The sequence below is a fragment of the Sapajus apella genome, unplaced genomic scaffold (genome assembly GCF_009761245.1).
Source record: "Sapajus apella isolate SASKATOON/1434 unplaced genomic scaffold, GSC_monkey_1.0 scaffold2, whole genome shotgun sequence".
Classification (NCBI taxonomy): Eukaryota; Metazoa; Chordata; class Mammalia; order Primates; family Cebidae; genus Sapajus; species Sapajus apella.
The window spans coordinates 21,013,587-21,036,593 of NW_022436942.1; the positions used below are offsets into that span (position 1 = coordinate 21,013,587).

General features: G+C 44.0%; 1 protein-coding gene and 1 pseudogene across 1 annotated transcript; one reads left to right on the forward strand and one right to left on the reverse strand.

Annotated features, from left to right (window-relative positions):
- The first annotated feature begins 3,926 nt into the window (after positions 1–3,926).
- On the forward strand, positions 3,927–4,533 carry LOC116556724 (annotated as a pseudogene).
- Positions 4,534–10,759: 6,226 nt separating this feature from the next.
- LOC116525439 (olfactory receptor 10P1) lies at positions 10,760–16,827 on the reverse strand. Its single transcript, XM_032241188.1, has 2 exons — positions 16,807–16,827; positions 10,760–11,847 (listed from the first exon to the last, which is right to left on the reverse strand). The coding sequence occupies exons 1-2, from the start codon at positions 16,825–16,827 to the stop codon at positions 10,879–10,881; spliced, it is 990 nt and encodes a 329-aa protein (XP_032097079.1). The 3' UTR covers positions 10,760–10,878.
- Between the last annotated feature and the right edge of the window lie 6,180 nt (positions 16,828–23,007).

Sequence of the window (23,007 nt, forward strand, 5' to 3'; positions counted from 1 at the left end):
TGTTGGTCCCCTGGACCCATGCTGTGAAATTCTATTTCTGTGTCTTTGTCTTTATTTCCTTTCTCAATCCTTTGTCACTGCCGGGGCTCAGGGTACCCACGAACAGGGTTGGGGCTGGTACTCAACACCAGGTTTTGGTATCAGGATGATGCTGGCCTCATAAAATGAGTTAGGGAGGAGTCCCTCTTTTTCTGTTGTTCGGAATAGTTTCAGAAGGGATGGTACCAGCTCCTCTTTGTACTTCTGGTAGAATTCTGCTCTGAATCCATCTGGTCCTGGGATTTCTTTTTGGTTGGTAGGCTATTAATTGTTGCCTCAATTTCAGACCTTGTTATTGGTCTGTTCAGGGATTCGACTTCTTCCCGGTTTAGTCTTGGGAGGATGTGTGTGTCCGGGAATTTCTAGATTTCTAGTTTCTTCTAGATTTTCTAGTTTATTTGCGCAGAGGTGTTTATAGTATTCTCTGATGGTAATTTGTCTTTCTGTGGGATCAGTGGTGATATATCCCCTTTATCATTTTTTATTGTGTCTATTTGATTCTTCTCTCTTTTTCTCTTTATTAGTCTGGCTAGCAGTCTGTCTATTTTGTTAATCTTTTCAAAAAACCAGCTCCTGGATTCATTGATTATTTTGAATGGTTTTTCATGTCTCTATTTCCTTCTGTTATGCTCTGATCTTAGTTATTTATTGTCTTCTACTAGCTTTTGAATTTTTTTGCTCTTGCTTCTCTAGTTCTTTTAATTGTGATGTTAGGGTGTCAATTTTAGATCTTTCCTGCTTTCTCTTCTGGGCCTTTAGTGCTATAAATTTTCCTGTAAACACTACTTTAGCCGTGTCCCAAAGATTCTGGTAAGTTGTGTCTTTGTTTTCATTGGTTTCAAATAACTTCTTTATTTCTGCCTTAATTTTGTAATTTACCCAGTAGTTTTCCAGTAGCAGGTTGTTCAGTTTCCATGTGGTTGTGCAGTTTTTGAGTGAGTTTCTTAATCTTGAGTTCTAATTTGATTGCACTGTGTTCTGAGAGACTGTTTGTTATGATTTCCATTCTTTTGCATTTGCTGAAGAGTGTTTTACTTCCAGTTATGTGGTCAATTTTAGATAAGTGCAATGTGGTGCTGAGAAGAATGTATATTCTGTTGACTTGGGGTGGAGAGTTCTGTAGATGTCTGTTAGGTCCGCTTGGTCTGAAGTTCAAGTCTTGAATATCCTTATTAATTTTCTGTCTCATTGATCTGTCTAATATTGACAGTGGGGTGTTAAAGTCTCCCACTATTATTGTGTGGGAGTCTAAGTCTCTTTGTTGATCTCTAAGAACTTGCTTTATGTACCTGGGTGCTCCTGTATTGGGTGCATATATATTGAGGATAGTTAGTTCTTCTTGTGCATTGATCCCTTCACCATTATGTTATGTGCTTCTTTGTCTTTTTTGATCTTTGTTGGTTTAAAGTCTGTTTTATCAGAGACTAGGATTGCAACCCCTGCTTTTTTTTGTCTTCCATTTGCTTGGTAAATATTCCTCCATCCCTTTATTTTGAACCTATATGTGTCTTTGCATGTAAGATGGATCCCCTGAATACAGCACACTGATGGGTCTTGGCTCTTAATCCAATCTGTATCTTTTAATTGGGGCATTAGCTCATTTACATTTAAGGTTAATATTGTTATGTGTGAATTTGATCCTGACATTATGATGCTAGCTGGATATTTTGCACATTAGTCGATGCAGTTTCTTCAAAGTGTTGATGGTCTTTACAATTTGGTATGTTTTGCAGTGGCTGGTACTGGTTGTTCCTGTCCATGTTTAGTGTCTCTGGGGGACATTTGTCTTTTTTTCTGTCTGTCCAATGCCTTTTGAACACCCTTTCAAGTTTTATGCCTCACTGGTCTCCTTTCCCCAAGGTAAATTGCTTTTCCAGTTCTATAGAGGAGGGTGCAAAATTCACCATCTGATGAGCTTGTGGGGAAAGCATCTGGCAGAGCCCAGGCATGTCATCCCAAGAGACAGCTGTAGGCACTGGGCAGTGCTGTGTGAACTGTGCTGTCAGGGCCGTGGAGTTGACACTGGAGCTGTCCTTGTGGGTGCTAAGTGTCATCCTGGCCATGCGGCTGGGGAACCTGGCCCCTTTGGAGATGCTATGCACTGTGAAATCTTTGAATAATTCGTCTCTGCTTAAGATGAGCAGAGTGGAATCTGTTTGCAGCTAAGCACCCTGACTCTTGGACTGGTTTGTGGTCTCTGTGTCTCTTTTTGGTGCTTCTAATATCTGTTTTCTATATCACGGCTACAATGATCTTTTAAAAACTCAAATCTGATCTTGTTACAGAGGATAAGCCCCAAGTTCTCAAGTGAGCCACAACATCCTTATGGTCTGTACCCAGTGGAGGTGGGAGCACTAGTAATTATCCTGATCCTTAGGTTTTCCACAAGGTGAAAGGATTTTTATTCCACTCCCAGAAGGAAATAAGGGTAGAAACACTTCCTGCCTTCCTCTCTGGCCCCTCACTTGCTTCTTCACAGGTGGAGGAGTGACTTTACTTACTCATGGTACTGTAGAAAGTGTTTTTGCCTTCTTGGTTTTTCTTTCAGACTGGCCTGCCTTTGGTCACATGTACTCTTTTCCCTTCAAATGGTAGACCCTGCATGGAGTGACCTGTAATTTGTACCAATCCTCTGTTTGTAACTGGGAGATAGTGATGAATGCAAGGGGTATAACACTTATTTTGTTTTATTATTTTAATTAAAAAACTTAAAATTTTAAAGGAGAGGGCCTCACTATGTCGGCCAGGCTGGTCTCAAGCTGTTAGCCTTAAGCCATCCTCCTGGCTTAAGGCAGGAGGCCTTCCAAAGTGCTGGGATTACAGGCATGAGCCACCAGCTTGTTATTTTAATAGACACATAATGATTGTGCAGGAGGTGGGGGGATTGGGGAGGGCTAACATTAGGAGAAATACCTAATGTAGATGACGGGGGGATGGATGTAGCAAACCACCATGGCATGTGTATACCTATGTAACAATCCTGCACAACCTGCACATGTATCCCAGAACTTAAAGTATAATAAAAAATTGTGCATATTTGTGGGGTACAGTGTAATGTTTCAGTATGTGTATACATTTGTATAATAAGTAAAACAAGATATTTAGCATATTGTAAAATAAAGGTGAAATCCTAACCCCCCAACCACTGAGGAAACTTAAAAACTGAGTCCTTGGCCATGATGGAATGGGAGGTCAGACATGCTTTATTATACCTCCTTCCTTCTATGGTTTAGACACAATAATTGACCAGCATTAATGTTAAAATCGAGACCGTGAGATTGACAGAATAGACTCTTTGTGGCAATAAGATACCAAATTATGAACAGGACTTAAGGCCATACCAGGCAAAGGTTAAGTCATACATTCCTACACTTAAAGAGTGAACTATGTTCTAACTGCTACAAGGTTTTCCTTTTTCTCTAGCAGCTAAACAAGATAAGCAATAGTAAAACAGTTGTAGCTCCTCCACCACCAGACACTGACTGGCTGACTCCTCTGTTCACAAGCCATAACTACTGCTTTGACTGGCCAAATGATTGATTTCAGTAACTTTCTCCTGATAAGACCACTGCCCAGGGACTGGTTCTGGCTAGTTTACAGAGGCTGCACACTTTAATGCCTTTGTGTCTCTGCTTCACTTTTTGTTGTAAGGGCCTAAACTGTAATGCATTTAAATGTTAAATTTGCACCCCAAGGTGAACATGAGTCATATGCTACATACATGTTTATTTAGCACATACATGTTAGGCCCACCTTCAGGAATATTCCTAGCTCCTCCTGTAACCTACTGAGGGTATATACTTGGCCAGCCTGCTGAACACATAAATCTCTGCTCCACTTGCCTCTCCCTGGAAGTACCTGTCTTTTGGCCTTTGGCTGGGGCCTATGCTTTCCAGCCTGTTAGAATGGCCACCTTACATGCAGTGACGGTTTTTTAAAAATAAAGCCTCCTAGCCCCGGCCCCGGACCCTTTAGCCGCCGAGATGTTGATGCCTAAGAAGAGCCGGATTGCCATTTATGAACTCCTTTTTAAGAAGGGAGTCATGGTCGCCAGGAAGGATGCCCACATGCCTAACCACCCAGAGCAGGCAGACAAGAATGTGCCCAACCTTCATGTCATGAAGGCCGTGCAGTCTCTCAAGTCCCAAGCCTAGTGAAGGAACAGTTTGCCTGCAGACATTTCTACTGGTACCTTACCAGTGAGCGTATCCAGCATCTCCATGATTACCTTCATCTGCCCCCAGAGATTGTGCCTGTCACCCTACGCCGCAGCCATCCAGAGACTGGCAGTCCTTGGTCTAAAGGTCTGGAGGGTGAGCGGCCTGCAAGACTCCCAAGAGGGGAAGCCGACAGAGATACCTACAGTCGGAGTGCTGTGCCACCTGGTGCCAAGAAGAAAGTAGAGGCTGAGGCTGGGTCAGCAACCCAATTCCAGTTTAGAGGCGGGTTTGGTTGTGGATGTGATCAGCCACCTCAGTAAAATTGGAGAGGATTATTTTGAATTGAATGAACTTAAAAAAAAAATAAAGACTCCTGCTGGGGGCAGTGGCTCGTGCCTATAATCCTAGCACTTTGGGAGGCTGAGGTGGGCAGATCATGAGGTCAGGAGTTTGAGACCAGCCTGGGCAACATGATGAAACCCCGTTTCTACAAAAAAAAGCCCCAAAAAACAAAAAAAATTATCTGAGTGTGTGGCATGCACCTGTAGTCCCAGCTACTTGGGAGGCTGAGCCTGGAGGATCACTTGAACCCAGGAAGTTGAGGTTGCAGTGCTGAGATTATACCACTGTATTCCAGCCTGGGTGACAAAGTGAGACCCTGTCTCAGGAAAAAAAAAAAAATCCTCCTTTCTAAATTTATAATTACTTTATGGCTTTATCATTTCTTTGTGGTGAAAACATTCAAAATTCTCTATTCTAGCTATTTTGAAATCTACAATACAATATTGTTTCCTGAAGTCACCCTTTGGTGTAATAGAATACTGGAACTTATTCCTTCTAAATGTAATTTTATATCCACTGACGTATCTCTCCCTGTGTCCCTTTCCCCACTTCCTATTCCGGGCTCTGGTAACCACCATTCTACTCTCTACTTCCAGGAATGAGAGCAACTTCATGAGACTTATTTTGACTGTAGGTTCAAGCCACATCCTGCTGTTCAGCTTTGTTAGCAGTAAAGCTGATGCTCTGCTCCCTGACTCCAGTGCGTATTTCCCAGCTGGTGGAGAGCCCGAAAGGGAGAGCTGCCTGGTCAGTCGGACCTCTTCAAACCCCAGCAGCTATGGTCACTCTTCACTCCTCCTTCTCTCAATGCTCCCCCTTGCTGCAGTTCCTAGAGTGGGCTGTGCCCCGTCTCACCTATGGGCCTTGGCACATTCGATTCCCTTTTGTTAAAAAAAAAAAATTAACTGGGAAGCCATTACCCTGCGGTGGCTCTAGCGCTTTAAGTTTCTGTATAAGCAAAGTGAAGCCTAATGTAACAGTAAAACAAAACTAGAGACTTTACCAATCAGGAACTGCCAACTAATCTTTAACCAGGGGCTTGCCACTCTCATCAGTCCCACATGTTTTCTTTGTCTTGCTCTCACTTGGTAAGTTTCCTCTCTTGCATCTTCCAGTGGAGTCCTAAACTGCTCTGCAGTCTGGTGCTGCCTAATTCATAAATTGCTGACTGCTCAGAGAACCTCTTTAAAATTTTCATGTGCCTAGGTTTGTCTTTGAACATTTTCTTGCTTTGTGCCCTGGATAACTTCTGGTTATTCAGACTTCAGTTAAGATATCCTCTCCCTTTTGAAGCCTTCTCCATCCCTCTGAGACTGGCTTGGGGTCCTCTTCTTAATATCCTGTCTTGCTGCTATTTTACTATATATCTCATGAGAAATTATAGAATTATAACTGCCTGTTAATTGGTCTCTCTTTCTCACTGGATTGTGTTTTATTCTCCTTTGCAACCATATTCCTGGTGTATATAGTATAGGGTGCATATGGTAGAGGGAACTTACCATGAATGGAGCTTGCAGGACTGGAAGCTGCTCTGGATGAGTGAGTGAGTGAGTGATGTGAAGGTGAGGGCCTGCGGCATTACTTTACACTACTGTAGACTCTATAAACACTACACTTTATCTACACTAAATTTATAAGAAAATATTTTTCTTTCTTCAATAATACATAACCCTATTTCCTATAACTTTTTTACATTATAAACTTTTAAAATTTTTAAACATTTTTTTGTTTTTGGAGATGAAGTCTCGCTCTGTCACCCAGGCTGGAGTGCAGTGGTGTGATCTTGGCTCGCTGCAACCTCTGCCTCTTGGGTTCCAGCAATTCTCCTGCCTTAACCTCTCAAACAGCTGGAATTAGAGGCATGCACCACCACACCCAGTTAATTTTTGTATTTTTGGTAGAGATAGGGTTTCGCCATATTGGCCAGGGTGATCTCGAACTCCTGGCCTTAAATTATCCACTTGCCTTGGCCTCCCAAAGTGCTGGAATTACAGGCATGAGCCACTGTGCCCGGACAACTTTTTAACTTTTTGACTCTTGTAATAACACTTGTTTTAAAACACAAACACATTGTTCAGCTGTACAAAAACATTTTCTTTCTTTATGTCCTTATTCTATAATAATTTTTCTATATTTAAAATTTTTATTTTTTAAAAACTAAGACAAAAACACAGTCAGCCTAGAGTCAGGATCATCAATATTGCTGCCTTCTGCCTCCACGTCTTGTCCCACTGGAAGGTCTTCAGGAACAGTAACACACGTGGGCTGTCATCTCCTGTGATAACAATGCCTTCTTCTGAAACACCCCCTACAGGTCCTGCCTGAGGCTGTTTAACAGTTAATATTTTTTTTCTTTTTTTTTTTTTGAGACGGAGTCTTGCTCTGTTACCTAGGCTGGAGTGCTGTGGCATGATCTCGGCTTACTGCAACCTCCGCCTCCCAGGTTCAAGCAATCCTCTTGCCTCAGCCTCTTGAGTAGCTGGAATTTCAGGCATGTACCACCATGCCCAGCTAATTTTTTTGTATTTTTAGTAGAGACGGGGTTTCACCATGTTGACCAGGCTAATCTCGAACTCCTGACTTTGTGACCTGCCTGCCTCGGCCTCCCAAAGTGCTGGGATTACAGGCGTGAGCCACCATACCTGGCCAGTTAACTTTTTTTTTTGTTTTTAGTAGAGCAAGTACACTCTAAAATAATAATGAAAGTATAGTATAACAAATTCATAAACCAGTAACATAGTTGGTTATTATCACTATTCAAGTATTCTGTACTGCATACTACTATATGTGCTATACTTTATATGACTGGCAGCACAGTAGGTCTGTTGACACCAGCATCACAACAAACACCTGAGTAATGCACTTTGTTACATGACAACTGCTACAATGTCCCTAGGCCATAGGAATTTTTCATAAGTTTATGGGAACGGTAGGTCTTATATGTGGCCTACTGTTAGCCAAAATGTTGTTACACAGTGCCAAAATTATGTTCACAGAACCACGTTGTGTTTTGAACATTTTATGTAAAATTAATATTCAAAGATTTCTCTATTGATCCATTGTTTAACGGAAGAGCGTATAATTTTAAAATTATAATTACATAGTAAAAAGAGAGTGCAATACATTTTTTTTTTTTTTTTTTTTTGCATCAAGCCCCATTTAGATACCTTAAAGTCTCGTTTAGTTTTCCCTGGTGTGCCGCTCAAATATTAGTGCTGTCTGCATGCCCCATGATGTGTGAAAGGTTGGAAGTACTGCATTGAGCTACTTCTTCCAGGAAGCCTTCTGGGATTTATGTTTCTGCTGATTTTTTTTTCTCCACTCCATTCCCTGACCCCTACTTGCCTTAGATTGAGTCCTGGGAGGGCAGGGACCTTATCAGTTATTTTCTGAATCAGGAATGCTGTATGGCTTCTGGCTCTCTTTCTCTGTGTCTGTCTGTCTGCAGATGTTCTTTGACCCCCAAGTTCCCTTTAGCTGTTCTCTACACAGGACCCAGACCACTTTCTTTCTAGTACACCAGGGTTAAGAGTTCCCTCTACTACCTCCAGCCTCCAAATCTATTGTATCAGTTAAAATTCTTGACAACAGAAGCTGCCTAAATGATGAAGCACAATATAATTTATTAACAAAATGCAGGTTAGTTCACAGAGTTATTGGGAGGGCTGGAGACCATGCCGGAGGCAAAGCTTCCAGGAGTTACTCCTAAACACAAACTTGAGTGAGCCACTGGTGCTGCCACCAGGGACCAGATGCCATGTCTAGCCTGGCAGCTTCCTGTTGCAGCCTTTTGTGCTGTCCCTGAAAGTACACAGTGCTCCTTGCTGCTTGTGGGCACCAGCCAATTGGTCAGAGTCAGGCATGGGAACATTTGGTCAGTGGAACCAGACCACATGCCCCAGAGGCCATGAAGCCACCTCGGCTCCACAGAAAGAGGTGGTCTTTCTTCCCACCATTCTTCTAAAGTAGAGAATTCCCCAAATGGTGAAAGAGAGTCAAATGCTGCGTGGCCACAATAAGTGTTGAGTGTCTACTCTCCAGATCCTACCCAAGATGGTCTTAGGGCCTTACCCAGTCTAGGGGTGAGTGCCAGGGCTAGGGAAGGTGGCATGGGACCAGGCTGATGGCACAGGTTGGGAGCAGGACAATGACACCAGGGAGATGGTGTTGTCCAGTCAGACATGTGATCACCACTTATGGATGATGTCAGAAGTCCACAGTGGAGAGGGTAGGAAAGAGCCCTCCTGTGAGCTATTTCAGAGCAGAGCATACTCAGTGATTTAGGTGGCCCTAGGCTGGACTGGTATTTCTGAACCTCAATGGGAGACAGTTAGAACATGAGGTTTAATAGTTTAATAAACAGAATTGTTTTTATTTTTATAACTCTACTGTGACAGATTAATATAAGCAGAATTTTATATAACATTTTAGAGTTTACAAAATGATTCTACAAGCAAGCATTATTATATTTGAGTGATTCATTAAATAAATCAACATTTATTGAGCTATTTCGGGTGAGATGAGGGCTTAGTACTCTTTCCCTGTCTTCAGGTTTTTAACAGTTTAGAAGTGGTTAAAGAAATATGAAAAAGAGTTACAATTCATTGCAAAAAGGCTTATAATAGCAGTGACATAAAAGAAGGAGTAATGAAATATGTCTGGGATGTGAGGAATTTCTTGAGTTGGGTCTTACAGGAGGAATAGGGGTTTGCCAGGTATGTATTTTGGATAAGATGTGTGTGGGGAATTTCTGGCAGGACAGCTTATGAAGAGGCATAGAGATATAAAAGCCTGTCTGGGCCTGGGGAGATTTGTGGGAAATAAACTTAGAAGTGGGGTTGGGCACAGTGTTAAACTTAGAAGTGGGGTTGGGCACAGTGGCTCATGCCTGTAATCCCAGCACTTTGAGAGGCTGAGGCAGGTGGATCATCTGAGTTCAGGAGTTTGAGACCAGCCTGGCCAACATGGTGAAACTGTCTCTACTAAAAATACAGAATTAGCCGGGCATGCCTGTAATCCCAGCTACTCGGGAAGCTGAGACAGGAGAATTGCATGGATCTGGGAGGTGGAGGTTGCAATGAGCCAAGACCACACCATTGCACTCCAGCCTGGGCAACAAGAGCAAAACTCTGTCTCAAAAAAAAAAAAAGTGGGTGCAGAGGCTGGGCTACAGAACACACACCCATTCCCATGGTTGAATACTCCTTAGCACAAGAGCAGAGTCTCTGTGATGGATAAGGACTCTTTGAAGATCACAGGGGTGGTGAGAGAAGTAGGGTTCCCATCATTTCCTGAACAGCTCACATTATTGATGAAATGTTGGGGGTCTCTCCTCACTGAGAGCCAGAGCTTCTGGCATTTCTTAGCTAGAGAACACGTAGGTGGTAATGGTGTGTGAGAGGTGAGGGAATAGAGGGGAACTAAAACAGCCTGTCTTTCTGCCTTGGCCTTCTGCTACTATCTAGCTATGAGGGACCCCAGAGAATAAAGCAGGAGAAACTTCTGTCCCTGGCCCAAGGGAGGTGGGAAGCTGGTGGCACCTCAGCACAGAGGGATGGGAGTGCTTTGCTTCCACCATGTCCTGCTTCCGGCTCCCTAGTTAGCTTCAGCTCTGTGGATCCTGCCTCTCAAGCTGGCGGGTCTTCTGGAATCCCTGATCAACTCTCTTCTACAAGCATCCAGAACAGGACAACTCATTGTGTTTCTGGGAATCATGTATAGGCTCTCCTGGCAGATAGCTTTTCCTGTTGTTTAACCTGGTCTTTTTTGATACAATCTGACATCTTCCCTTTTGTGCTGGTATCTTGGGAAGGACAGAGCCTTATGACTGGAAGCCTCAGATGCACCTTCTCCTAAAGGCCAAGGGCAGAACAGATGTTCCACTGAGTAGAGGAAGGCTCAGATGCAGGTAGAAGAAAATGTAATGGATGGGCTAGGTAAACTCCTTCACAGGCTTTGGGTGGGTCACTTAGTTGGATGTCAAGTTTACAGACACCTGCTTTCATGACTGACACAGACTTCTGACTACCAGTGCAGCCATGGCAATCACTGCTCAGGGATCCAGAACAATCTAGAAGATGCCAAATAAATGTTCTTTCTCAAAGGCAGCAATCCCTTTCATTCTACTTTGACCTAATAACCCATGCTCTGATAGTGAGTGTGGACTGTGGACTGAGGCAATACCTAGATTTATCTCTGTTTTATTTCAGTACTTTCTTCCAGGAAGCTTTCTCCTTTGAGGTGCTGCATGGTTTCTGTGATGGTTGGGTTTAAACCCAGCCCCTGAAGGCCAGCAGGATGAGCAATGAGTGAGTCAGCAGATGTCCTCTGAGTCTCTTCAGGGCGAGGGGCTCTGCCTCTTCATCAGGTGTTGCAGGGCCCTCGTCACATCCTTGTTCCGAAGGGTGTAGATGATGGGGTTGAGCATGGGTGTGATGACCGTGTAGAAGAGACTGAGGATGCGGTCTGTGGTGACAGAGGAGCCTGCCTGGGGCCGGATGTAGGTGATGCTGGCTGTTCCAAAGAAGAGACAGACCACGAGCAGATGGGAGGAGCAGGTGGAAAAGACCTTGCGGCGGCTCTGGGTGGAGGCCATTGCTAGGATGGCACCCAGAATGCGGATGTAAGAGGTGACAATCAGAGAGAAGGGGACCATGATGAACACTACAGTAGCTGTCATCACGGAGATCTCACTCCTGTGCTTCCCGGCACTTGCCAGCCTCAGTACTGGCAGGATATCACAGAGAAAGTGTGGGATGATTGGGTGGCTGGGGAAGGGCAGAGAGAAGATGAGGGAGGCATGGGTGGTGGCTGTGATGATGCCTATGAGCCAGGAGGTGCCCACCATGGTCATGCAGGCCTGTGGGCTCAAGAGGGTGGAGTAGTGCAGTGGCTGGCAGATGGCAGCATATCGGTCATAGGCCATGGCCATGAGCAGGCAGCACTCCGAGATGCCCAGGACAATGAAGATGTACATCTGGGCTGCACAGCCCTGGAAGGAGATGGTTTGGGGATGCGGGGAGGCCAGATTGGCCAGGGTCCTGGGCACAATGTTAGTGGTGTAGAAGAGCTCCACCACTGAGAGTTGGCGCAGGAAGAAGTACATGGGAGAGTGCAGGGCAGGGCTCACCTGCGTGAGGAGGATGATCAGGGAGTTACTCAGCAAGGTGACTAGGTAGACTAGAAGCACCACCCAGAACAGGGGGCCCTGCAGGGCCTTCAGGTCGGAGAATCCAAGAAGGAGAAATTCAGGCAGCGTAGTATGGTTTACCCCAGTCGTCACTCCAGGCCAGAATCTGAGACATAGCTAAGAAGAGAAGTTATTTAGAAATAACAATCAACATTTCTGTAATTTGGTAAAGCACTTTCCACACAGTTCCTCTGAAAATCAAGTGAGAGAATGAATACCTTCTCTATGAATGAGCCATGGGTCTCAGAGAGATTAGATAATGTGACTGAAGTAGTATCTAGAAAGTGGCAGGCCTGGGACTTCAGTCCAAGTCTGTTGACTCCACATTCGACACCTTTTTCACTGTTTCCTGTGCTCTGGTCCTGTGTTTGGGGCCTGACTCCCATATGCAGAGACTCTAGCTTTGGTCTTTGGGCTTCTCTCCAGAGTGAAGGGTGGAGCAACTGCTGTGACCTAGGCCCCTTTGTACTCTCTAAATGGATGCTGAGGCCCAAAAGAAACTGTGTAGCACCAGGGACTGTCCCAAGCTGGTGTCTAATGTTCACCATGGTGAGCTGTAGATTTAATGTCACAGTGATATGACTATTTGTAATAATAGTGCCCAATGGTATCATTGGAATTCTGACACCTGCCCTGATTCCTCCATTCTTCTCTTATCTGGGCCCCTGTGATCAGCCACACTAGCTGCTCTGTCCCAGCACACCCTGTTCTCTCAGGCCTCCATGCATTGCCATAGTGTCTCCTTGCAGAGAATATTTCTATTCGTTGTATTAAAATCCCATCATACTTCGAGCCTTCACTCAAGTTCTGCTATCTCGGTGGCAGCTTTCTGTGATCCTCAGGCTCAGAAATAATTATCCATGGCATTTCAAGATTAAGAGTGATGTTTAGGAACATATATTTCCATATGACTATACTTGGATCTTATCTTCAACATTTTAGAAGGATGCTGTGCAGTGTCTGTTTGCACATCTGCAGTGATGGGGAACTCACCACCTACTGAGGTAGCCCTTTCTAGCTATGGCCTCTTCTGCCTGTAGGAAAAGGCTATAATGTATTTGTCTTGGCTAAATGCTTAGTATTTCATACAATGTTTAATCCTCTTGCACTGAGAGCCCTTGAGTAATTGAGGAAGACATTTATCTCTTCTTTCATGAGATGTTGCTTGTGCTTTGGTCTCAGCAGTTATGACTCCACTGTGAGATCCTGCAGGACGTGGTGGGGAGGCGAGGAGGCAGTTTCCTGTTTTAGCAGCTGTAATGTTTCCCAAGTGCTTGGTTCCTGCCAGGCACCATGCTAAGGGCTAAACATTCATTAAGTCATTGGATCTTCCTAATTACACTATGACATAGAAACCTTCATTTTCTCCATTTACAGATAAGGAAAGGGAAACCCAGACAGTGTAAGTAACTTTCTCAATGTCATACATTTTGTAAGTAAGAGAGTTTGGGCTCAAATCCAGGCCTGCCTAACTCCAGAGCCTGTGATCTTAACCACCGAGTTATCAAAAACTGCCGTAGAGGTTAATCACCAGAAAAACAAGCTCAGTACTTGGACCATGCTGAGTGTTCATTAAACATTTATTAGATGAGTGAACGAATCTCAGTGATAAAGGTAGCGGAACTGATAAATAGAACGGTTAAGTGATTTGCCTAAATTTAGGCAGCTAGTTAGACAAAGACAGGAACCTGGAGTGGACTTTCAGAAGTCCTGGTCCCAAGATTTGTGGAGCTTTGATTGCCTCCATTGACCTACTCAAGAGGTTAGTCTAGCTATCTTCACATTTAGGAAAGAGCCTCAAAGTTCTACCCATTGCACTTAACTGTCATCCCACCCTCACTCTGCCCTCTTACTATATATATATATACACACATATATATATATATATATACGTATACATATACGTATATATATATATGTGTGTGCGTGTGTGTGTATATATATATATATATATATATATATATATTTGGCCTTAAGCCATTTATTCTAGCTTATGTTTAAAGAGTGCTGTGTGCTGGGGATTATGTGGTATCTCAGTTGACTTTTTTAAACAACATTAGTGACAATTGTTATTTTGTCATTGCAGTTATAGAATCAGGGTTGTGAGGCTTTAAATGACCTATCCAAGATCACAAAGTCAGTGAACAGCAGAACCGGAATTGTAATTTCAAGCCTGAGGTTTCAACCACATACTTACGCTATCTCTAGTGAGGCCAGTAGCCTCACCCTACACTTTTGGGAGATGAACTTGCATGTAGTCAGTTTGGACAGAAGGAGTATCTGAGTTCATTAGTCCTCTCTACTTATGTCAATAAATCTTCATGACATTTCGGGCTGGCTGATTAAAAAGGAAAAAAAAACCCAACAATTTTCAGATGTTGATAACACAAAATAGATCCTGATATTTTCAAATTTTAAAAATGTTTTTTTCAATTAAAAATATTTAAGAAATATTTGGAATAAACTCATTGTTATTCTATCACCTTAAATTCTTTTTTTTCTTATATATCACCCTCAAGTCTTTGTCCCCCTGCAAACCCATTTTCTATGCTTGTAGACATAGTGTATATACCGTTTTGTCGTCTTTTCCTTTTCTTTTTGGGACGAAGTGTCACTCTGTCGCCCAGGCTGGAGTGCAGTGGCACAATCTCGGCTCACTGCAACCTCCACCTCCCAGGTTCAGGCAATTCTCCTACCTCAGCCTCCTAAGTAGCTGGGATTACAGGTGTGTGCCACCACACCCAGCTAATTTTTATATTTTTAGTAGAGATGAGGTTTCACCATGTTGGTCAGCCTGGTCTCGAACTCCTGACCTCGTGATCCACCCGCCTCAGGCTCCCAAAGTGCTGGGATTACAGGTGTGAGCCACCGTGCCTGGCCTTCTTTTCCTTTTTTAATGTTTGCTGTAAGCATTTTGCCACGAGACCACATGGCATTCTGAACAGTCTTTCAAAAAACTTTCTTGTAGTAGTCCATTGAATTTCTCCACTAACATTTAGCAAACACTCCTCATCTTCTTCCACTTTTAGCTGTCCTATCTTTTTTTGCTATGGTAGATAATGATGCAAACAATATTTCTGTGTGTGTCTCAGTTTGCCTCTGCTAGCTTATTACCTTAGGGTAAATTTCTGGAAGTAATATTATTGACTAAGCGTGTGGACATTTTTATGGGTCTCGCTATGTTGTGTTTTTGGATTCCTCTAGCTGGACACATGAGTGGCAATACCAACCTTCCTTCTCTTGATGAAACTGGGACTCTTTAAAAAAATTCAGTAGCTTTGGGGGTACAAGTGGTTTTTGGTTACATGGATGAATTATATAGTGATGCAGTCTGGCATTTTAGTGTACCCATCACCCAAATAGTGTACATTGTACATTGTGCCAAAAGGGTTTTTTTTTTTTTTTTTTTTTTTATCCCCTCAGCCTTTTTTCCCCCTGCTTCCTTCTGGCCTCCTTGATCCCCCCGTCCTCATCTGGGCCTCTCCCTCCGTCCATACTTACTGCACCTTTTCACACTGTGAGCATTTCTTCCCTCTCAGTCCTCTAATTAGATTTTGCCTCAAGATGTCATTGGTGAGGGTGGAGAGGCAAGTTTCTTCCAGATTGTCTGCTCTTCCTTCCCTGTTTCTACTCTGACTCTGTTAATTTCCCTCTTCCTCTTCCCACACATCCTGACACAGTTGGGACCATCTTCAGAGAGACACCGGCCCTGAAGTCACCGCTATCCTCTTCAAAGCCTCCCACAGAGGATCCTTGAGAAAGACAGTAACTGCCCATGGGGTCACAGAGAGGGGATGAAGTTCTTTTTAAAAAACACTATTTTTAATTATTGTGAAAACATATAAAATTTACTATTTTAACCATTTTTAGTGTATGTCTCAGGATTAAGTATATTCAACAAAGCTTTAGAATTTTTTCATCTTGCAAAATGAAAACTCAATACCTATTAAGCAACTCTCTGTTTCCCCTTCCTGTGGCTCTTTTTAAAACCATAAAACCATCCCTATGCCTCCAATAAGCCTTAGAGAGACAGGCCAGTGGGCAAATTGATCAGCTAATGGGCATGTGGATTGGCGAAGAGATAACCTGTGGTTAACTGGCTAGATGGACAGAGGATAACTGGTGGGGTGTGGCTGGCTGGCTCAGGACTGGTCACCCCATGACCCCTGGATGCAAGAGGTGGCGCCGTTAAAGGCTGAGTGGAACAGAAAGCAGATCTTGAGGGGTAGCTTTAACATCGTCGGTCAAGGGAGTTGGGATTTTGGAGCCTAATGGGGCATGTGGGAAATGGGAGAAGGACAGCCTTTATTGGATCAGAGAGGTCTGGAGGAGCACAGCCAGGCAATAAACTGGCTTTTGTTCTTTCAGATTTTTTGTTTTGTCTATAGTATTAATGGGAGCTGCCCATGGTTGTGTGTGTGTGTGTGTGTGTTTGTGTGTGTGTGTTGGGGAGGATGTAGGCAGCTGTCTGTGGGCTCTGGGATGGGACCAATTAACAGGAGCCTGAGAGATGCTGACCATAGACAGTGTGGAGGCTGTGATGCCCCGCTGATTTACACTACATGCAAATGCACAAGCCTGTACACACTATCTACTACCTCACCCCATCCTTCACCCCACACACCCCATCCTATTAGACACACCACAGACATGCCTATCACATAACCACCACACTTATAACCTGACACATATTCCCCACAACATACTTACACCACACATCACAGGTTTGCACAGTCTGTATATACTTACTTGCCTTGTTCTGTTATGTGCAATTTTATTTGGCAGAAATTGTCCAACATTCTCTGTCTCCTTCCCAGCCCTTCTCCCTGTCCAGCCAGCTTAATGACATCTGAATCACAACTCTGTAAATGCAATAGTAGAGATTTGGGAACTCCTCTCCTGGACTCTTTTCTCCTATGCCCACGGACAGGTACTGCCTCCCAACACAGCAAGAGGTCCTAAGGCCCTGAGTGGGCCCTGATCTGCCCACTGTTTTTCTTCACCTCTTGTTTTTGGCAGGTTCTAGATGCATCAGGGAAAGGCCAAAGGCTGCTTGGCACTGCGTGGGGCACTTACCCAGGGAGGCGAAATGATCATCCCGCTAGGGAAGGGGCTGTTGGGCACAGGTGAGGATCTGCTGTTACCCTCTTTCCTACCTGGAAGTCTCAGCCTCTGTGGGGCCCATAATCATTCTCCAGCTGGCGTTGTGCCTCCACCCTGCTAGAGATTTGGGAATCCATGACTCTTGGGGTTTCCCTGGGTAACCCTGAGCTGAGGGAGTGTCATGGGCCAGATAATTCTGTCTGGATCCCCAGTGCCTGATGTGTTCTCTTTCTCTCCTTAAGCTCGTTGCCCTTGGCCAACCTCCTGACACCTTTTTTTCTCTGGGATAACTATTGCCTCCCCACTCATGAAAGATCTCTTTGGTTACAGATGGCATGAGGGGTTTGAGGGTCTCCGTTCCTCATGTCTAGAATCTCATCCTGGGAATTAATGCCCGTGCATGAAATCTCAGCTTCCTGTTAAATGTAGATACTCCTGGAGAATTCTAGAGGCTATGCCAGTGAAGTCATTGATCTCCATGGTTGGTTTGCTTTTTAGAAAGAAAGTGTTTCGGTGAGGACACTGCCTGTCTGCTTATCCAGGGGCTCACAGGAGGGAGAGCTGGGTTTCCATCAATCCCTGATCTCCCATGTCACTGCAGATGTGCTGAGTGGGGCACTGACAGAGAGAGTTCAGTCTTCTGAATATTTTCAGCATAGAAACGGTGTGGTGGATGATGGGGGGTGGTGACATTTGGGGATAGAACAGAGGTGTTACCTGAGATAAGCTGGGCCTTGGCCTAAATCCCTGATGTCCTCTAGTTGACACTTGCTGTCTCCACTTTTTATCTCCCATTTTTTCCAATTGTCCCTACCACTCCAGAATTTTCTTTTATCAAGATCACCAACAGCTTCCATGTTGCCAAATCCAATGGTCAATTTTCAGTCCTCATCTTAATCTCTTAGCAGTCTTCAACACATTTCGTACCCTCCCCTTCCTGAAACACTTCTTTATCTTCTGCAACTTTCAAACATATTTCTTTGGCCCTGGCCTTTCCTTATCTACACAACCGAGTATCTCCCCTTAGATGTTTTAGAGTCTCCCCAAGCTTACCATGTCCCAGGTAGAGCTCTTGTTCTTCTCTGGAGCTTCCCTAGTGCAGTAAGTGACCTGTTGCCACCCAGTTGCTCAGACTAAAAATCCAGCTGTCCATTTTACTAATATTTCTTTTTTAACACCCTACACTTAATTTTTTGCAGCAAGTCCTGTCATACTTCTACCTCAAAAATTTAATCCCAAGCAACCCTCTCTTACCGTGTTTGCTACTAAAACCTGGGTGCAGCAAATTGTTTTTCACTGGGCCTTTCCTGCCCTCTACATCTTCTCCACTCAGCTGGTGGGATTTTCTCCAAGTGTAATATCAGACAATATCATTTGCTTCCTTTATTTTTTATTTATTTATTTTTTGAGTCAGAGTTGTCTGACTCTGTTGCTCAGGCTGGAGTGCAGTGGCACAATCTTGGCTCACTGCAACCTCCGCCTCCCAGGTTCAAGTGATTCTCCTGCCTCAGCCTAATGAGTAGCTGGGATTACAGGCACGCGCAACCATGCCAGGCTAATTTTTGTATTTTTGGTAGAGATGGGGTTTCACCATGTTGGCCAGGCTGGTCTCAAACTCCTGACCTCAAGTGATCTTCCTGCCTCCACCTCCCAAAGTGCTGGGATTACAGGCGTGAGCCACCTTGCCTGGCCATTCCCTTCCTTGAGCAGCTCATAGCTTTTCATTATGGGGAGAATAAAATACAAACTCCTTTCACTGATTTACAAGACCCTAATGAATTGATCCCTTGTCTTAAGCTCTTAAATCTGTCTCTTCCTTCCTTCCTTCCTCCCTCTCTCCCTCCCTTCCTCCCTCCTTCCCTCCCTCCTTTCTCTCTTTTTCTTTTTTTCTCCTTCTCTCTTCCCCTTCCCTCTGTCTCTTTCTCTCTCTCCTCCCTCCCTCCCTCCATCCCTTCCTTCCTTCCTTCCTCCTTTTGAGATAGGGTCTTCCTGTGTTTCTGAGGCAGGACTCCAACTCTTTGGAGTCTTGCAATTCTCCCACTTCTGCCTTCCAAGTAGCTGGGACTACAGATGTGCACCACCACACCCCATTTTAGCCTGTCTTTTTATTCTGATGTTTTGACATCTGGGGCCTTACTGACCCTGGAGAGACTGCCCCTCCCAGGGTCAGCTAATTCCTAGATTAAATCCCTTCGAGAGTGCCTTTTGTATGCAAACCAACAAGTCTGGGGTCCATACCCTCAACTGCCTCCTTTATTGGGCTCTGACATTTTGGGCCAATATTCCCTGGTCCTAATCACCTCAGGGTCAGGTACCAGATACCTAGAGACAGCACTATACCCCAGAGCCCACTGAAATTACTCAAACCAGTAAATCCTTAGCCTGTTTAGCCTGCTCTCCTTGTCTTGCACATTTCTTCCATGAAAACCACAAGAAAGGCTCCTGTCCACATTTACCCCTTGCTCCCTCCCTCTGCCTCCTGAATGACCTGGTGCTTTCCCATGTGGCCCTGCATGGTGTGGCGTGCCCCCTTCTCGGGATTGTAATAGACTATCTTTTCAATGGCTTATCTCCTGATCTGTTGATTATACCATATATGAATAATAATAATACAACCTATGTTTAAAAACACCTTGCTCTTGTCTTCCTTGTCCATTATGCTCCAGCTATGCTAGCCTGCTTTCTTTTTCTCTTACACACTTCAGGTTCTTTGCACTTTCTGTTCCATCTGTTCAGAGGCTCTTGCCCTGGATCTTCCCACAAGTGACTTCTTATTATTCAAGTCTCAGCTCAAGTTTTACCTCTTAGAAAGACCTTCTTGAACTGCCCTAGATAAAATAGCACCATACACTGATCACTGTGTTTCATATTCTTCATTGCATGAATATCAATCAGAATTATATGTTTGGGTGTTTAGTGTATTTCTCCTCCACTAGAAGATAGATCCATGAAATCAGGGACTTTGTTTTGTTCATAGCTCTTGCTTTAGAGCTTAGAAGAAGAACAGGTACGTAGCTTAGGAGAGTTGTTTTGACACATATTGTAGGTTGCACATTCAATTCAATTCCAACATTTATAACATGCCTTTCTGTCCCCTGGAGCCTAGAAAGCTAGAAATTACTTTCCCAAACCCCCCTTACAGTTCAAGGATCTACCTGTGACCTAGTTTCTGCCAAGTTGCAGCACGTATGTGAGGTACAGAAGGCAGAGGAAGTGAGGAAGAGGCTGTGCTTTTCTTGCTTCTGTTGTTTCTCCTGAAAAGGTTGGTTGTGGTTTTCCGTGGCAGTTGTAGCAGGGGTCTCAGTGCTGTGAGTGTCCAAAGGCAAGGTGTGGAGTATCCATTTCACCTAGCATGGATGGAGCTGGAGGTGATGTGGTTTTGGAGCCAGCAGTTGGGGCAGTGTCTTCCTAATGCCCCACTTTCTTGACCTTGGCAGTGGTAGCAGATTCCTTGGCAGGTCTGATCTACAGTGTTGTTTTAAAACTCATTTCTAGAAGCTTAGATGAGAATGATTTCTTCTAGTCCTTCCACTGATTTTGTGTTGTAAGCACCCAGTTGTCTGAATTAAACATGTTTCTGCTTAAACTAGCTAGGATGGTATCTGTTATTTGCAACTGAACTCTAACATATACTGACACAGAATTTAGTACCAGAAATTGTTGCAAGGGTGGGAATCTGGGATTGATCATTTGATCTCATTGGGTTTAAAGACAATGAGGATTCAGATACTATCAGAGGATGAAAGACTGGTATCTTTGGTTTTCAGCCTTCAGGTGTGAAAACAGTTGAATACATAAATAATTACCTATTGTCATCTGATGTGCCACTGAATAGCGATTCCTTAGAATGGTATGGGTACAAGGAGTTAAATGACTGTGTGTGTGTGGTTGCTGTTCATAACTGCTCAGGCAGCTGAAAGAAAGAAACTAATAGGCTTAGGACTTTTAATTTTCAGCTAAACACATAAAACTTCTAGCTTTGCCAGGGGCCCAGAGTAAGAGAAGTATATTGGCTTGCCCATGCTGTAATGCAGCTAATTCTGCTGCTGGCTTTTATGACTAAGGGAATCTGAAGATGTGAGAAGTGCCATGGCTGAATTGGTGCTGTTTGGAGCCTGTGAAAAGCCCCAGTTTTAGTGGAGGCCCCAAAGGATTCAGAGAAAGTCCATGCCAAGAATTTGCCAAGTAACTACTATGCTTTTGAGAAATACCACCTTGTTTGTTATGTATTTCTGTATTTTTGAGACAGGGTCTCACACTGTCATCCATGCAGGAGTGCAGTGACACAATCAGGACTCACTGCAGCCTCAACCTCCTGGGCTCAAGTGATCCTCCTGCTTTAGCCCCTCTGAGTATCTTCAGGGACTATAGGTGTGTGCCACAATGCCTGGCTAATTTCTTTTGAATTTTAGTAGAGATGAGGTCTCACTATGTTCCCAGGCTGGTCTCAAATTCCTGAACTCAAGCGATCCTCCCACCTTGGCCTCCCAAAGTGCTGGGATTACAGACGTGAGCCACTGCTCTGGGCCATTGTTTGTTATTTGATCTCTGGCAGAGGTTAAACACCTGACCCTGGGATACCAGGTGACTCTGCAACTGAGCTGCCCTTTATGACCTGGATGCTTCCCAATTGATAAAGCTGCATGGTTAGGCCCAGAAGCACCCCATCTTCAAGTGAAGAGGCCTACAGGGTATCAGACTTGAAGAAGTTCTGAAGTCACAAGGACAGTCCATCGGTTCATGGTCCACACTTCTGTCATGTCTATTCTTGACAAACTAATGCCCTTTCCTCCTATGGCCTCATGAGGTGTTCCTCATGACTGGTTGCTGGAGGAGGAAAAATATTTGGGCCCAGCCTGCAGAGAACTTTGTCTAACTCTGCTGGGACTAACTAGGTATGGACCATGGCATTTTAGCCTCAATAATGGGGCTTGACCCTGAGGAAACAAGGGGTGACCTGAGAAAGAGTAGAGAAGAAAAATGCCTACTGAGCAGAATTTTGATAGTACAACTTAGAGAGTCTGCTTGTCTTGAAAGAAGGATGGCTTGAGATATGGATTTATGCTGATCCATGAGCAGCAGCTAATGGTTTGTTTGGCAGGAGGTTTAGGAATTGGAAGAAACAGGACAGGAAAATGAGTGACAAGGCATTCTAGTCATCATCATCATCATCATCATCATCACTGTTAACACTTCTGTAATGCTCACTCTGTGTCACTTATTGTTCTAAGCACTTTTTATATATTAACTTATTTAACCCTCCCCAAATAGTTTCAACTATTATGCTTGCTTTATTGAAGAGGAATCTGAGGCATCGAGAGGTTAGGCACTTGAATAAGACCATGCTGCTAGAAGTGGCTGAGCTGGCATTTAAATCCAGGTGATCTGGCTGCAGAGTTCATGCTTTCAACTATCTTACTATAAAATATATTAACTTATTTAATCCTCCGAAAATAGTTTCAACTATTATGCTCACTTTACTGGAGAGGAATCTCTGAGGCATAGAGAGGTTAGGCACTTGAATAAGACCATACAGCTAGAAGTGGCTGAGCTGGCGTTTGAATCCAGGTGACCTGGCTGCAGAGTCCATGCTCTCAACCATGTTACTATACTGTGTATAAGCTTTTGAAAATGAGTCTAGACTGCGAGATTATTTGTGAAGATGTGTGACAATGGTGAGACAATGTGAATGGTTATGAAAGGCCTCTCACTGCAGAAGATACTGTTAATACTTAGGGATCAAGATGACCCAGCTGGTAGATGTCAGTCAGCCTTCTCCAGCATCTCTGGTGCCTATTCAAGGGATCACAATCAAAATGTTCATCGGGGAAGGAATGAAGGTTAGCCACAGGCTTACCAACAGTGGTTCCCCTCACCAAGACTGGTCTGGCTATGCCATGGCTGAGTGTGTAACTTGCTAATAACAATAGCTTGGTGTGGTAGGCAGTCTCTAAGATAGTTCTTATCTTCTGATATTTGTCTTCATCATCTGATATTCATGCATTTGTATAATTCTCTCCCTTTCAGTGTAGTTTGGAAGCAGTGACTTGCTTTTAATGATGAGAATATGGCAAAAATGATGGGATATCTGACATTAGGTTCCAAAAAGACTTGGCTTTCATCTTGGGTCCTCTCTGGTTCTCCTCTGCCTCTGTCTCTGTCTTTCTCTTTTCC